Below are 17,213 nucleotides of genomic sequence, written 5' to 3'. Positions count from 1 at the left end.
CAAGTAGCTGGGACCACAGGTGCCCGCCACAACGCCCAGCTATTTTTTTGGGTTGCAGCCATCATTATTGTTTGGTGGGCCCGGGCTGGATTTGAACCTGCCAGCTCAGGTGTGTGTGACTGGCACCTTAGCCACTTGAGCCACAGGCACAGAGCCAACTTTAAGGTTCTTGAAGGCAGGCATGGTATCTTACCACCTTCTCTCCCTAAAGCACTTTGATCAGAGTGTTATAAATCACAGCTAATTAAGCCTAGTTGGATTGCATAGCCCGTCTAGGTGAGCTGTTAATTGATTAGAAAATTATAACTGTTCTGAGATTTAGGAAAATGAAGGATAAAGTTTTAACATCCTAGTTGTTTCCTCCTTTTTTTTTTTTTTTTTGAGCCAGTGTCTCACTCTGTTGCCCAGGCTAGAGTGCCATGGCATCAGCCTAGCTCTCAGCAACCTCAAATTCCTGGGTTCAAGGGATCCTCCTGCCTCAGCCTCCTGAGTAGCTGAGACTACAGGCAAATGCCACAATACCCGTCTCATTTTTCTATTATTTTGTAGAGATGGGATCTAGCTCTTGCTTGGGCTGGTCCTGAACTTCTGGTCTCAAGCCATCCTCCTACTTAGCCTCCCAAAGTGCAAGGATAATAGGCATGAGCCACCGCCTCAGGCCTTTTTTTATTTTTTCTTAAAATAGGGTCTCTGTTTTCCCTGACTGTGGTTATAGCTCACTGTAACCTCAAACTCTTGGATTCAAGCAGTCCTCTTTCCTCAGCCTCCTGAGTAGCTGGGACTACAGGCACCTACCACACCACATGGCTAATTTTTTCTAATTTTAGTATAGATGGGGGTCTTGCTCTTGTTCAGGCTGGTCTTGAACTCCTGAGCTCAAGCATTCCACCCACTTTGGCCATTCAAAGTCCTGAGATTACTGGGGTGGGCTATTTATTGTGTGCGCCTGGCCTAGTCTTGTCTTTTTCTTTAAATATGGCCTGGAGTAAGGACCTGCAAGGAAGGCCTGCAGTTTATTTAACTCCTGGTGGCTTTGTCCTCAGAAGCAGAGTGGACACATTATTTTCTAAACCTCACATTCTTATGACCCTTGGGGCGTAGTTTCTAAAATCCAACATCATAATTGCAAAGCCATTAGGAGGGCTTTGAATTCTCATAAGCTGGTGACAGCCAGGCCCAGACCACCCACATCTTCCTTGGTCTCACAGTCTGTTTCAGCTCCAGGCATAGGAGAGATGGGAAGGTGGGGAGGATACCGGGATCAAAGGCAGTGTTGGATAAAGGAAGAAGAACTCTAATTCCACTAGCACTTGTTTTGAATCATTTATTCTGCAATTTCAAGAGCATTCTGGGCCCCCAAGGAACTAAAGGAGGAATCTTAATCATGAAAAAGTCATTCATGGGGCGGCGCCTGTGGTTCAGTGAGCAGGGCACTGGCCCATATGCCGAGCATTGTGGGTTCAAACCCGGCCCTGGCCAAACTGCAACAAGAAAATAGCTGGGCGTTGTGGCAGGCGCCTGTGGTCCCAGCTACTCAGGAGGCTGAGGCAGGAGAATCGCCTAAGCCCAAGAGCTGGAGGTTGCTGTGAGCTGTGATGCTACAGGACTCTACCGAGGGTGACAAAATGAGACTCTGTCTCTTTAAAAAAAGAAAGAAAGAAAGAAAGAAAAAGTCATTCATTCATTCATGTTTATAGTTTTAAAGAAAGAAAGTTTATTTTGCTTCCTAAAGGTGGAAAGGACATGGCACCAGAGAGAGAGAAAAGCCATTTAAATAGCTGAACTTGGTTGCTTAGCTGTCTGGCCCCTCTCTGACACAGGCCAGTGTTTCTTCTCTCTCTCCCTTTCATTCATTTGTTCCTCCGTCTGCTCACCCACCATTTTTTGAATACATAACATGCCAAACACTCTCTTGGCCAACAAAGACCTTTATACAAAGCTGTGAAAATTTCAATCACAGATCAAATCACACTCTGGCAATCATGCCCCAGGAGCCAAGGGAGCAAAGATTTGGTCTTCACTCTGAGGATATGAGGACATCGTCCTTCTGAAGCATTTAGAACATGGTGCCGGGAATAACAACTGCAATAATAATAATTGGTGTTAATAATAACAGCTAACACTTATTATCTAATCTTCGCCAGGCCTGATTCTAAGCACCGTAGGTAACCCATCTGTTCTTCACAACAGTCCTGTGAGGTAGAGGTTTTGTTATCCCCATTTCGCAGGTAAGGAAACCAAGAGAAATTATTAGGTAGCTTGTCTGAGGTCACCACTCAGGTAACTGGAGCAAGACTTCAGCCGGGGCAGTCTGGCTCCAGAGTTGTGCTAAGTAACCTCCATATTCGGCCTTGACATTGGAGGGTGGCACGAAGGGATTTTTCCTCTCAGATTTTGCGTATCAAGGGCTTTGGTCATGTTCGGTTAGGAAGGATGGGGACACTTTTAAGGATCTGTTCTTAAAAGCAGCTCACAGTCAAACATTTTGGTTTGACTACAAAAATACAAGGATGGTTTGGACTGTGGCCAGCATTTGGTGGAAGGGCCGGAGTAGGGTTTGCCTGAGAAGGCTCCAGCTGACCTGGCCGAGGAGTTTACTGATTAATCCTACATCTGTGTTAGCTTTGGCCTGATCCACAGATTTGCAGCAGCTGTTGAGAAATAAAAGCTTAGAGCCCAGTCAAGTGCAAGACCTAGTCCTTAGCATGGGAGGCAGATGCTGTGTCACCCTCAGGAGCTGGGACTTCTCAGAAATCACCACTGTGCATTTCCCCGCAGCATCTGTGGGTGCTGACTAATCCCGCCTTAGCCCAGCTTTCTTGTGCACGTTGTTACAGTTTGCCTCTCCCCCATCCCACCCCGATACTTGCTTCATTGTTTCCTGGGTCACTGTGGAAGCATTTCTGTCCGGCATTCCTGGGATGATAGTTCCAGCCACAACCTTGGAATCTTTAACCAGACCCAGCTGCCAGGCCAAGGAATGGGAACTTTCAAGTAACTGGATAGCCTGTTTTGTCATCCTTTTTGATTTTTGCTAAGTTGAGCTAATATTGTCTGGGTTTTTTTTTTTTTTTTCTATTTCATCTTTGTGGCCTTGCTTCTGTATTTGGTGAACTGAGCATCAACACGTAAGAATCCTGGGTGTTGGGGTTTGGCTGCAACCTCTCCTGTTTGGAGTCACCTGGCCTCGGGGTAGCTATGGAAGAATGCAGTGCAGCAAGTTGAAGACATCATCACAATGGACTTCTGGTGGATGGTTTGCCAGGGAGCTCACTGGGAAGAGCAAACGCCAGATGCTAAAGTCATTGGTCTTCCCAGCTGTAGCAGCGCCAGTCAGTGCAGCCCTTCTAAAGGGTTAAGTTGCCTTTGCCTTTCTGAGACCAGCAGAATGTAAGCTCTCGCCCTCACCCCAGTCTGTGGGTTCCGAGTCTTCTGAGACAGTCAGGAATTGCCTGACTCAACTTCTTCTCCCTCCTACGCTCTTTTGTACCAGACTATACTGTGTTTTACACTTCAGTCTTCCAAGCCAGAAGGTGAGGAAATGAAATAGGAATTTCTTTCAGGATCCTATGTGATGCTGGAGTTCTCTTAAGTAGAGAGAAAGCGAAATCTATGGAGTCAGCTAAAAAAAAAAAAAAATTCCAGATACTCCTTTAAAATTTGGAAATCCATTATCTGGGCACAGTGGCTCACACCTGTAATCCTAGCATTCTAGGAGGCCAAGGTGGGTTGGTTGATTTGAACTCAGCCTGAACAAGAGCAAGACTCAATCTCTACTAAAAATAGGAAAACTAGCTGGGTATCGTGGTGGGTACCTATAGTCCCAGAAGGCTTAGGCTGGAGTTTCAGGTTGCTGTAAGCTATGACTCCATAGCACTCTATGGAGGGCAAAGAGTGAGATTCTGTTTCTTTAAAAAAAAAAAAAAAAGAATATATATATATATACACACACACACACATATATGGAAATTTAAAAACAGGAGAAGGGAAGGAGATGGCAAACAGACCATGTAAGAAGATCGGGCAAAAAATATATATGTGTTTTGCTAAAGGTGCTTATGGCAAAAATACCACTTGCCATAAAAAGAAATCACCATTCTCTTGAGTAGTTTCATATACAGCCCACTAACTATTAATATATGTTTGATTGATTAAAATATAAGGGAGGCTTCTTACCTGTGGCTCAAGGGCTAGGGCGCCAGCCACATATACCTGAGCTGTCGGGTTCGAATCCAGCCCGGGCCCGCCAAACAACAATGACAGCTGCAACCAAAAAATAGCCGGGTGTTGTGGCGGGCGCCTGTGGTCCCAGCTACTTGGGAGGCTGAGGCAGGAGATTCGCTTGAGCCCAGGAGTTGGAGGTTGCTGTGAGCTGTGATGCCGTGGCACTCTACCCAGGGTAACAGCTTGAGGCTCTGTCTCAAAAACTATATTATATATATATGGGAAAGAAAATGATTTTTGAAGAGGATACTAATAAGACAAGGGACAAATAAGTATAAATTGAATTAAAACACTAACAATGCCTTTCATATGTGCAGCACTTGAGAGTCAACAAGGTCTGACAATTAAGTTCTTGAACTCAGCCTAGAAAAAATACTACGTACATCATTGTTGAATGTCACTACAGCCACCTTCGAAGTATTCCCCTTGGTCCTCTGGTGACCATAGTGATATTCAGCAATGAGGTGTGTAGCCTCTTTTCTAGGATGAGTTCAAGAACTGACTTCGTACATCACCTCATTTTAAGTCTCACGTTCAACCTGCGGTAGCTGGGAGAGGGGGCATGACCTCCCGGAAGTCCGGAACCCTGTCACCTCCTGACATCTAATGAGGTGTGGCCAGGCTGTGAGCCCGGCCTCCCTGAAGTCTCTTTGCTTTCTGCACTACGCTGTTTCCTTCCTCGGAGGATCTTTGAGATAACAAGGAAGCACTGATGGCAAATGCTGTATGTAACGGCGAGTAACAGGCTAAACTCATTTCTTGGGGAAATGCTTTAAAAAAAAAGTGTCGTTAGCTCTTAGTCCGGGCGGTTCTGATATTCACCATTCTGTAGGCAAAGGGATGACTTTGAGAGGGCAGGTGGTCTTCACTGTCAGCTCTGCATGAGTTCAGGAACATAGCCCAGCAGGATGCGGAGGGGTTTTTTTATCACCTACTCTTCACTATTGCCTTGTCTTAGGTTTTAGGGAAATACTGATTGGGTTGGAGGAAATTTTAACAGCAGGAATAATGATAGAGTAATATTGTAGCTCTCCCAGTTGAGTCAAGGTCAGGACATGCACTGCAGTGAACTCTTAAGACAAGGGGGTCTTTATCTGAGGTCTGCAGACCTCCTGTGATCAGATAGGTTCCACTAGCCAGCTTCAAGGGATTCATGAAGCCTATGAAATTATACACAGGCTTCATTGTGTATGTGCATTTTTCTCTGGTGAAAGGATCTATAGCTTTTGTCCTCAGTGACTGTCACACAAAAATAACTATGAAACCAGTGTTTTCAGGGGCCATTTTAAAAATCTTTAGGTGGACTTGAGGGGTTACACACATGCATGGAAATGCACAGAGGTGAATTTTGGTGATCATTTCTTCATCAGTGTGTGTGTGTTTCTTTTTTTGTGTTCGTTTTTTTGAGACAGAGTCTCACCATGTGGCCCTTGGTAAAGTGCCGTAGTGTCACAGCTCACAGCAATCTCCATGTGATCATTTCTTTAAGCTCAAGCATTTTTTATTTCCAGTCTGCGTGTGAGAATCCTGAAATTTAGGAGTAACTTTCTGACACAAGGACCGAAATTGATAAGTTGGAATAATTATTCCTGTGCTGTTCACTGTTTGAGAGCCAAGGAACCTTCCTTATTGCCGCCTGTGAAAGTCCCATGACAGTCCACAGACATAGCTCCCTGATGACTACATAGGTTCCGAAATAAATCACTATCATGCAAAATTAGACCATGATGGATTGCTCTATAAAAGGATTAACTTTTCAGTGTCATAGTTGGTCTAACAGCACATTTTTTCTTCCTAATCCAGTGAGTCTTTACTTGGAAACAAAGATCCAGCAATGAATGGATAAAACACAAGCCAAGACCTCCTGTCTTCCTGAAACACAATGGGACAGAGAAAGGAGGATCTTTAGGTAGGGAGGAAAAATAAGGGTCATAGTAAAATGTTTTACCCCTCCAAGGAGGGTTCTTAGACAAAAAATATATCTGTGGCGATTTGGGGCAGGGCACAGAGGGACATTAAAATTCTTTTGGCTATAGGAGGGACCCAGAAGAAACTGGGTTTTTCCTTATCTGGGAAGTGGGGGATGGCGTCTCTACTGAGCATTTAGAGGTGTGGCTGCCCACACCATCATTCCTTTAAAAATATCTACCCAAGCGCAAATCACATGCTTACATTTCAAGTACAATACGTGTGCCCACATACAAACCACTCTATTACAATCACGTTGTATATGCTAGTTTTATATTTAAGGCTTACAGGCTGCAGTTTACTTCAGGAACTAGTCTAGCTACCCAAAAACAGAATCTTATTTCAAGATGTCAGTGTTTGTAGGATCCTCAAGTGCCCAGGGAAAATATGATCCTAGTGATCCCCAGAGGATTTCTTCTAATAAGGCAAGGATAGTTTGACCTTAGAACAGCTACTAAGGAAACAGATGACAGTAGGTTAAAAAAAAAATCATAAATAGCTATCTATTCCTGATAAGACTTATGGCCAGAAGGTGATAGGAGACTATTTTTTTTCCCCTTAACATGTTAAAGAATTTAATCTGCCTCAAACCAATGGCTGATACTATATTTGACAATAAGATGTTACTGATACATGCATCATTATCAGATAGAAGAATTCTTGCTAATGAATATTGTTCTCAAAATTCTAGCCAACATAGTTCTATAAGAAAAGGAAATATAGGGCCAGGCACAGTGCAATCCTAGCACTCTGGGAGGCCGAGGTGGGCGGATTGCTTAAGCTTGTGAGTTGGAGATCAGCTTGGAAGAGTGAGACCCTGTCTCAAAAATGAAAAACTGAAGCAAGAAGATTGCTTGAGCCCAAGAGTTTGAGGTCTGTGTGAGCTATGATGCCACAGCACTTTATCCAGGGCGACAGAGTGAAACTGTCTAAAACAAAAAAAAGTAAAGGAAATACAGTTGACCCTTGAACAACCTGAATTTGAACCGTGTGGGTCTACTTGAATTTTCTGCCTCTGCCACTCGAGTCTGGAAGACCAAACCCTCCTTTTCCTCCTCAGCCTTGTCAATGTGAAGACCACAAGGATGAAGACCTTTATGATGATCCATTTTCACTTAATGTATAGTATATTTTGTTTTCCTTACAATTTTCTTTAACAGCACTTTCTTTTCTCTAGTTTATTATAAGAATAAAATATATAGGCTGGATACAGTGGCTCACATCTGTAATCCTAGCACTCTGGGAGGCTGAGGTGGGAAGATTGCTTGAGCCTAGGAGTTTGAGACCAGCCTGAGCAAGGTCAAGACCCCATCTCTACAAAACCTAGAAAAATTAGCCAGGTGCGATAGTTCACACCTGTAGTCCCAGTTACCCTGGGGAGGCCAAGGCAGGAGAATCGCTTGAACCCAGGAGTTTAAGGTTATAGTGAGCTATGCTGGACTCTATCCAGGGTAACAGAATAACAGAGGACAATTCTGTCTTTAAAAAAAAAAAGGCTGGACAGGTGGCTCCCACCTACAATCCTAGCACTCTGGGAAGTCAAAGCAGGTGGATCCCTTGAGCTCAGGAGTTCTAGAACAGCCTGAGCAAATTGAGACCCTATTTCTACTAAAAATAGAAAAACTAGCCAGGTGTTGTGGTGGGCACCTGCAGTCCCAAGCTATTCAGGAGGCTGAGACAAGAGGATGACTGGAGCCTAGGAGTTCGAGGTAGCTGTGAGCTAGGCTTAAGCTATGACATTGTAGCCTAAGCAACAGCGTAAGACTCTGTCTCAAAAAAGTATATAATAAAGTATATAATAAAAAAGTATATAATAAAGTATATATATATAATAAAGTATATAATAAAGTATATAATAAAAAAGTATATAATACATATAAAATTGATAACATACAAACAAATAGTAGGCTATTAGTAGTTAAGTTTTGGAGGGAGTCAAAAGTTATATACAGGGTTGTGACTGTGCAGGGGGTTGGTACCCCTAACTTCAACACTGTTTAAGGGTCTACTGTAAGCGGTATAACTGTTGCAAAGTAGAGTTGTATTTACTTGCAAATAGCATGGCTTTCTGTTCAGACTAAAAACCTCCGACTCCCTCAAGGTCATCGGTGACTTTCTGTGCCGCATCTACTGATCAGTTCTCTGTCCTCACTTTCTCAGCCTCTCAGCAGCGTCTGATGCAGTCGCCTGCTCCCTCCATTCCAAGGCTCTTTCTTCACCTGGCCTTTGGGACACCAGAGTCTCTTCATCCCCTTCTTCCTTGCACTCCTGCTCGGCCTCCTGCAGCTGTGGGCCCCAGCTGTGTCCTGGGACCTCCCTTGGATGATGTCATCCCTGCCCATGACCTTTGACACCTTCTAGTCACCCATGATCCCTGGTTTACATCGCAAGTTCCTTCTCCCCAGAGTCTAGATGTGCAAATGCAGGTGCCGACTTGAAATCTTCCCCTTGCACATCTGAGAGGCCCCCATGATTGGCCTCTGGACTTTTCCCTCACAAACTTGCTCCTCCTCCTCCACAGGTTCTTATCTTGGTTAAGGGACGCCCTATTGACACATTTGTTCTAGTCCCCAGACTGTACATCCTTTTTTTTTTCTCTTGAGACAGAGTCTCACTATGTCACCTTGGGTAGAGTGCAGTGGCGTCACAGCTCACAGCAACCTCCAACTCCTGGGCTTAGGCGATTTTCCTGCCTCAGCCTCCCAAGTAGCTGGGACTACAGGCACCTGCCACAACGCCCAGCTATTTTTTTTGTTGCAGTCGTCATTGTTGTTTAGTAGGTCTGGGTCAGATTTGAACCCACCAGCCTCGGTGTGTGTGGCTGGCGCCCTAACCACTGTGCTAGGGTGCTGAGCCCAGACTGAACCACTGTGCTACGGGTGCCGAGCCCAGACTGAACCACTGTGCTATGGGTGCCAAGCCCAGACTGTAAGTCCTTGATCTTTCCCCTCACTGCATCCCACATTCAGGCTGCCAACCTAACCCCCAACTCCATCTTCAAAATCACTGGTGTCCTCGCTCTGCTGCTGTAGTCCAGTCCTGCTTATGTGCTCAACTCCTGCCTGGGCTGTTTGAAATGGCCTCTCTGATTGGCCTCCTGCCCTGCCCTAGTCCTCCCTGCAGTCTGTTCTTTTGTGACAGCCAAATAGACTGTTTCAACTGTAAATCAGGTCATCTTCTCACTCCCCCATAACCCTTTGTAGCTTCCTATTACACTTAAAATAAAACCCTAGTCTACAGGGTTTTAAAGAGCTGGTCCACGAATGCCCTCTGACCTCCCTGGCCCGGTCTGGTTTCATCCATTCCAACCTTCGCAGTCAGCACCTGGCCTCTAAGCAGATCCCGTGGGCCTCGGCCTCCTCCAGTATGCTTGTAGCTTGCTCCATTCCATGATTGAGGTCCGTGCTCAAATGTCATTTTCCAGAGACGCTCTACCGGATCACTCTCTCTAGAACGAACGCCACCTCCCAGGCATACCTTTACTCTTACCTTGCTGTGTTTTCTATTACTTATGTGTCTGAAATTATTTTTCTATCTGTCGTCTTCTTTACTGTCTGTCTCTCCCACTCAAATGGATGCTCCACAGGGCATCAACCTCACCCACCTTGTTCTTTCTTATAGCTCTTGTGCTTAAGACGGGCTGTCGGATAGTAGACGCTCAGTTAATTTATGTTGAGTGAATTTCAGTACTTACCACTAATGAAACATAGTGAGGAAAAACAGTGTATTTATAACAGCGTTATCGCCTAAACATCAATAAGTTAGAAGATAGACCAAAAAACAAAAATGAAGTACCCCTTTTTTCCTAGCAAACTGGAAAAATTAACGTTAGTGGAGTGTGCAAGGAAATGGACTCTCGTTTGCCACTAATGGAAAATATAAAATAGTCTTAAGTTTTCCTAAGTGGTGAGACATAAGTGATTTTTATCTCAATTTTTGTGGTTTGCTATGTTTCCCCATTTTTTTCCAATGATTTTTTGCCCCCAAGAATTATTATTATTATTTTTCTTTTTTGAGACAGAGTCTCACTTTGTCACTCTTGGTAGAGTGCGGTGGCATCATAGCTCGCAGTAACCTCAAACTCTTGGGCTTAAGCCTTTCTCTTGTCTCCGCCTCCCACGTAGCTGGGACTACACGCACCTGCCACAATGCCCGGCTATTCTCTAGAGATGAGGTCGCACTCTGGCTCAGGCTGGTCTCAAACCCGTGAGCTCAGGCAATCCACCTGCCTTGGCCTCCCAAATGCTGGCATTCCAGCCATGGGCCACTGCGCCTGGCCCTAAGAATTACTTTTTTTAATCAGAAAAATTCAATAATTTTAATCTTCTTCCTTTATTTAAATTAACCTGGCTAGATCCTTGCACAGCAAGTTAGGAAGCTGATCCCAGTGTTAGGATGGTCTCGTGCTATTGTTGAACCTCTTAAGAATGTTTACTCTAAATGCCATATCAAGTTTCTCTGCAGCATGCAGTACTGGTCATTGAAAACTATACGTGCAGAATTGCTCTTGTTCTGAGGTCCCAGGCTGATTTTGTGAGCCCACTGGAAATGTTGGGCTGGGAAAAACATACAGCACTGAGCCAGGGCCCACCCAGTTTGGGATGGGGTCCCATAACCATTCCTGCCAAGACGCCGGTCTCCACAGACAGAGAAGCCTAGCGTTTCTTGGCAGCCATCCTGCCCTCTTCCCTCAGTGCTTGGGATTAGATTAAAAGCAGTAATAATTATAGCCACACATGCCTCTCCCTCTTCTGCATGCCCATTGATACTTCCGTGCCCCCAGAAAGGAAGCTCAGAGCTTAATGGCCTGACCCTTGTGCAGTTTCTTTTCTGGACGTATATTGCTAGCTCAATACTTCATTTACTTACATTCTTTTTTGGGTAGTGAGTTCAAGAGCATCCGTGGCCATCCTCAGTAGTGTCCACCTGGGTGGCAGTGGACACACAAAGGAGCCTGCACTTACCTGGCTTGTAGCCCTGGGCTGTTTGCCTTCACGTTATCTCCACTTCATTCCTCTTAGACCCTGGACCTCTGACAGTTTATACAACCAATCTCAAGAATCTGCCAATAGACCAAGGATTATTTTAAGTGGCAATGAGAGCTGAGGGCTGGGGCTGGCACTAGATACTGCTTCCCTAGTGTTTTTCAGGCTGTATGGCACACATAATAACAACTGTGACATTCCAAGTGCAAGGCCTTGGTGAAATGTCAAGGGCGCAGATTTTAAGTATGTGGTCTATTGGAAAACCTGTCCCTTCTCCCTTGGGGTTAAGGGATTGCAGCAAGCCGACTGGCGGCTATTGCATCTGATAGGGTGGAGAGGCTCTAATGAAAAGTTTCCCTTCCTTCCTTCCTTAACCACTTGGCAGAGGTCTGATTGTGTTTAAAAGATGTGTAATCCATCTTCATCTTCATGCTTTTTAGAGAAAGCACCTGTGGCAGAGGTAGGAGAGAAGTGCTGTCTTGGCATGAGTGTGGTTCTCTATCGGCTGCTGTTGCTGCTCCAGCCTGGGAGGGGATGTGGGGTCTTCTGCACAGCCACCCAGCTTCGGATCAGTTATTCATTTATCTGCCTCTGTGCTTGTCCCTTCATCTACCCCCTCGGCCTGAGGGGCTCAAAAGAACTCTACAGCTAATCTGATGGAGACTTAACCACCATCGTTTTTTTTTCTTGCAGCTTAAACTTTGGAACAAATACCGAATTTCCAACATTCCATCACTAATATTCCTAGACGCCACCACTGGGAAGGTCGTATGCAGGAACGGCCTGCTGGTGATCCGAGATGACCCAGAAGGTAAAACCTCGGCGTGTCCATCCTGTGCTCCCACTTCCCAACTTCCTCCTCTGTTCCCCTACCTAAGTCTTCCGCACTGGTGGAGAAAGTACTAATGTAATATGTATTAAGTGGGCTAGAGATACTGTCTTGGTGAAATTATAGCATTCTGTAGGTCATGGTTAAGATTTTTAAAGGGATCAGAATGTCTCTCCTGGGGTCTTTAATCCATAGACAGAGGAGATGGAATCTGAAAAAGGAAGTTTAGCTTGAAGGCCCAAGGAGTCCATGGAAAAGCAGCTAGAGCCCGGACACTGACACCTAGGGCTGTGTCCTCAGCAGCTGCCCTCCTAACAGTTAGAGGCAGGCTATACAGGTGTTTTCTCTTTAAAATACATGCACTACACAGTCTTCGTCTCCATGTTGTTCTCCCAGCCTGGGTGGTGAGTGCACCTCACTTTTTGGTGCTGCCTGCATCCTATAGGCTTTGGTCTTGCCGACCGCCTGGCCCTGCCATGGGCAGGCTGCTCTGATCACTGCTCTGTGGCTGTCCAAGGACGGTTTCTTTCCCCTGTGCACCAGAGTGATAAAAGGTCATATTACCTCCCTCCCTCATTTGTCAACCCACTGAGAGGATTCAACCTCTCTCACAAATTTTCCCAGTAGGAATTTCACCTAATTCAAATAATTGCCCTCAGTGAAAACCAGGACATGGTGGGACCAAATCTGTACCTTCTTAAATTTAAACACATGCACACCTCTCCTACTCTGTTTTTGTTTTTTTTGTTTTTTTTTTTTTGTTTGTTTTTTGAGACGGAGCCTCAAGCTATCCCCCTGGGTAGAGTGCCATGGCATCACGCTCACAGCAACCTCCAACTCCTGTGCTCAAGCGAGTCTCCTGCCTCAGCCTCCCAAGTAGCTGGGACTACAGGCGCCCGCCACAACGCCTGGCCATTTTTTGGTTGCAGCCATCATTGTTGTTTGGCGGGCCCGGGCTGGGGATTCGAACCTGCCACCTTAGGTGTATGTGGCTGGCACCTTAGCCGCTTGAGCCACAGGCGCCGAGCCACCCCTCCTACTCTGAAGATGCTTAACAATGCAGGTTCCTGGCTGGGCTCAGTGGCTCATGCCTATAATCTTAGCACTCTGGTGTCCAGGACAGAGGGATTACTTGAGCCCAGGAGTTCGATACCAGCCTGAGCAAGAGTGAGACCCCCATCTCTACTGAAAATAGAAAAATTAAAAAAAAAAATTAACAGGGCATCTTGGTGGGTGCCTGTAGTCCCAGCTACTCAGAAGACTGAGACCACAGGAACTCTTGAACCCAAGAGTTTGAGGTTGCTGTGAGCTATGGTGCCACCGTACCCTATCCAGGGTGACAGAGTGAAACTCTTGTCTCAAAAACAAACAAACAAAACAAACAAACAAACAAAAATAACCAATGCAGGTTCCCTGGCTCCCCTTCCAGAGAATTGTGATTCTTTTGTTGCAGGGTGGGCTTGGCTGCTTGCATTTTTAAGCAGTCTGTGCTTCTCCTTTCCCTTTCCCCTACCCCTCAAGAGATTTTGAGGCAGTGGTCCATGGAACCACCCTGTGAGAAAACACTGTTCACTTGGGCCAGGAGGATATTACTTCCCCTTCTGCCTGGAGTTTATGTGTCATCAGAATGCTGACCATCTGGGGTGGGTGGATTTTGCTCTTTTTTTTTTTTTTTTTCATTAGACTTAAACTCTCACTTGATTCCCTGAGCCCCAGCCCAGACCTATTGAATCAGAATCTCTGGGAGTGGGTCCCAGGAGCTTCATATTTTAAAATTTCCCAGTTAATTCTAAAATGCAGTCAGATTTGAGAACCACTGAGATTCTAGGACTGGCACTGAATTAACACAGGGTTAATACCTGTGGCAACCATTCTCAAACCTTGGCCATCACCAGGGAGCCTGTTTATGTTTTAAACATACGTCTTCGCACTGTCTGTGAAACTTGAGATTCAGGGTATGATCTGGGCATTTGTACTTTACAGAAGCCCCAGGAGATGGACCTTATTAGTATCTCAGTTTGGGAACCATTGCCTTAAAGGTAAGTAGGGCTCTGCCAGGGACGAGTTCTATTGTTAGTCCTGTGTTAGCTCCAGATGCTGTGGGTATGTTAACAAATACTGTTGGGTGATAGAGTTGCCATGCCATCAGCTCTGAGGCCTCTTGGGTCCTCGGCCTTAATGAAGAGCCTTAATATTCTTGCCTTCTGTTGCCTGTTTCAGGTCTGGAATTCCCTTGGGGACCTAAACCCTTCAGGGAAGTCATTGCGGGGCCCTTGCTTAGAAATAACGGGCAGTCCCTGGAGAGCAGCAGCCTGGAGGGGTCTCACGTGGGAGTCTATTTCTCTGCACATTGGGTGAGTGTTTGGTCCCTCTTTCATTCAAGCAGAAGGAAGCAATGATTTCGCCACCAAGCCAAGCTGTGATTGGTTTCTGGAGGTGAGACTGCCCAGGCAGGAATTTCCTGCCCTTTGGGCCCTATGCAATGTTGGCATGCAATAGTGCTTATTATTATGAATGGTGATAGCGTTGAGAAAATGTTCTTCTTTCGACTAGTCTGTAAGGATGTTCCATTCAGATGAGACATCTAATGGTCCCAAAGAGGGTACATTTAACTGCTGCCTGCTGGCAGTTCACGAGGGGTGGGGAGACGCCTGTGCTGGATGCTCACCATTCAGAGGCAAGTTCATTTCCACCTCATTTATAAGCTGAGCTTTGCTGCCCCAGTCCAGCTGGGGTCTGGCTTGCTTAGCCTCTGGTGGCAAGTGGCTGGGAATGGCAAAGGCACATTGCACAGCAGGGCCTGCTCTTGTCTTCCAGTGTCCACCCTGCCGGAGCCTCACGCGGGTCCTGGTGGAATCCTACCGGAAGATCAAGGAGGCAGGCCAGAACTTCGAGATCATCTTTGTTAGTGCAGACAGGTAAGGTGTGCGGGAAGTGGCCGGGCCACTCCCTGCTGTCTTAGGCGGCTGAGACACTTGTCTTCCTGTCTTGCGTTTCTTCCGTCCTCCTCGTAGGGCAGGGAGGCAGGGATTGGGGAAAACATACCCGGAATTATTAGCAGAAGGACAGGTAAATTTCACAGTTACTCATTTAACTGTCTGACGGGGGACCTAGAAAAACCCTACAGTACTGGGTGTGTCCCAATTCAGAACGCCTGGGGCGTTCGAGATGGGGGTGTGTTTTCTTATTTTGTTCATCATTTTAGTTTGTGGTAAGAAGATACGGAAAAGGGAGGATGGGAAAGGACCAGGGATGAATGCAGTGCAACCCCAGTCTTGAATGGCAGTGTGGTCTTTTTGTTAGTTCTGGTCATAGATTTGGGGGGCTGTTTGATGCATATAAATAAAGAATCACAAAACAAGTAGGGCAGACGATCTTCCCGAAGTAAGTCAGGCCCTCTTAGCCTCAGGGCCTCTGTTTCCTGCCCTCTCTCTGGCTTTACTCACCAGTGAGCTCCTTTATCTCAGAACCCCACCCCGCTTAGACTGAGTCGCCAGGCTCCTCTGCCTCGTAAGTGTGTCTGCGGTGCTGGCACGCTGAGGCCACCTTGCACATTGCTGTGTCTTTCACATCCACACTACCGCGCTTGGTTTCAGGACCCACAGTCCTGCTCCACTGGAAGCTCTCTGTACCCGCGGGAAGGCAGGCCAGGTGGAACAGTCACTTTTATGAGGCTTTAAACAATATCAACCTTATTGAAGCATAATTTATATACAGTAAAATGCATACATTTTAGGTACACGGTTCATCATTTTGGACTGATATATTTACCCAGATAGTCATCATCATCCCAATCAAGACCTAGAACATTTCTATCACTCAGAAGGGCCCTTTGTGCCTTTTCTCTGCCAGTCCCCACTCCCAAACCCCAGCCTCAGGGAACCCATGGTCTAGTTTCTATCACTTGGGTAGATCTGTCTTTCTAAGGTTTCTTATGTATGGAATTTTGGATGTGAGGCTGGTTGCACAAATTAGAACTCTCCCTGGGCATGTGATAGCTGTGTACATCTGAGCTCCTTAGAAAGTACGATCTGCCTGTGTTGCCTAGCACAGCGGCTCCCACCTATAATCCTAGCACTCTGGGAAGCCAAGGCAGGTGGATCACTTTGAGCGCAGCAGTTTGAGAACCACACTGAGCAAGAGCAAGACCCTATCTCTACTAAAAATAGAAAAACTAGCTGGGCATCATGGCAGGTGCCTCTAGTCCCAGCTATTCAGGAGGCTGAGGCAGGAGAATCACTTGAACCCAGGAATTTGAGGTTGCTGTGAGCTATGATGCCACAGTACTTTACCCAGTGGAAGAGGGAGAGTCTGTCTCACAAAAAAAGACTTGTCTGTGTTGACACAGGAAAAGTTGAGCATGAATTAAGTTGGTAGGATGCAGGCATATGGGCTATTAAAATGGCCTGGCATTTTAGTTTGGGCCTCACCTGTCATACAGCTGCATTTGCTCTTCAGTGGACACTGGAATAGGTAGAGTGCCACGGTCCCATAGCCTGGTGTATGAGAAGTATGACAGTCAGACACCCTGGCTCCTACGGCAGCCCTGGGCACTTGGTAAAGGTAGGGCAGATCTGGTGGTGGTGTAGCTGGGGATACCAGGACCTCGTTCTCCGTGTGTGTCTCTCCATAGGTCAGAGGAGTCGTTCAAACAGTACTTCAGTGAGATGCCCTGGCTTGCTGTCCCCTACACTGACGAGGCCCGGCGGTCACGCCTCAACCGGCTGTATGGAATCCAAGGTAGGAATTCCAGGTGGGGACTCCTTGGAAGATTGCATGCCTGGGCTCGCCCATCTTTGCCTTTTCTTTTAGAATAGTAGTTCTCAACTTTCCTAATGCCGTGACCCTTTAATACAGTGCCACATGTTGTGGTGACCCCCAACCATAAAATTATTTTCAGTGCTATGGTTGAGGGTCACCACAACATGAGGAACTGTATTAAAGGGTCACAGCATTAGGAAAGTTGAGAACTACTGTTTTAGAAGAAAAAGAACCATCATCATGATTCCCGTCAGTGTTCGTGTTCCTCATGTTCCTCTCATGTCCCTCAACATCTCTGAAATTACTTGGCCGGGTGCCGTGGCCCATGCCTGTAATCCTGGCACTCTCAGAGTCTGAGGCAGGTGGATTACTTGAGTTCAGGAGTTCGAGACCAGCCTGATCAAGAGTGAGACCCTATCTCTACTAAAAATAGGAAAACTAGTTGG

General features: G+C 46.1%; 1 protein-coding gene across 1 annotated transcript in view; it reads left to right on the top strand.

Moving 5' to 3' along the window:
• Nucleotides 1–17,213, top strand: part of NXN (nucleoredoxin) — a 158,513-nt gene that overhangs the window by 122,775 nt on the left and 18,525 nt on the right. The window contains 4 exon segments of the mRNA XM_023519252.1: nucleotides 11,871–11,988; nucleotides 14,227–14,360; nucleotides 14,824–14,924; nucleotides 16,640–16,746. Coding sequence (XP_023375020.1) covers nucleotides 11,871–11,988; nucleotides 14,227–14,360; nucleotides 14,824–14,924; nucleotides 16,640–16,746 — 460 coding nt within the window.

Source organism: Otolemur garnettii, unplaced genomic scaffold, assembly GCF_000181295.1.
Source record: "Otolemur garnettii isolate 467f Iridium unplaced genomic scaffold, OtoGar3 scaffold00166, whole genome shotgun sequence".
Lineage (NCBI taxonomy): Eukaryota > Metazoa > Chordata > Mammalia > Primates > Galagidae > Otolemur > Otolemur garnettii.
The sequence above is the reverse complement of the archived record's forward strand: the minus strand, read 5'-3'. Positions and strand labels throughout refer to the sequence as shown.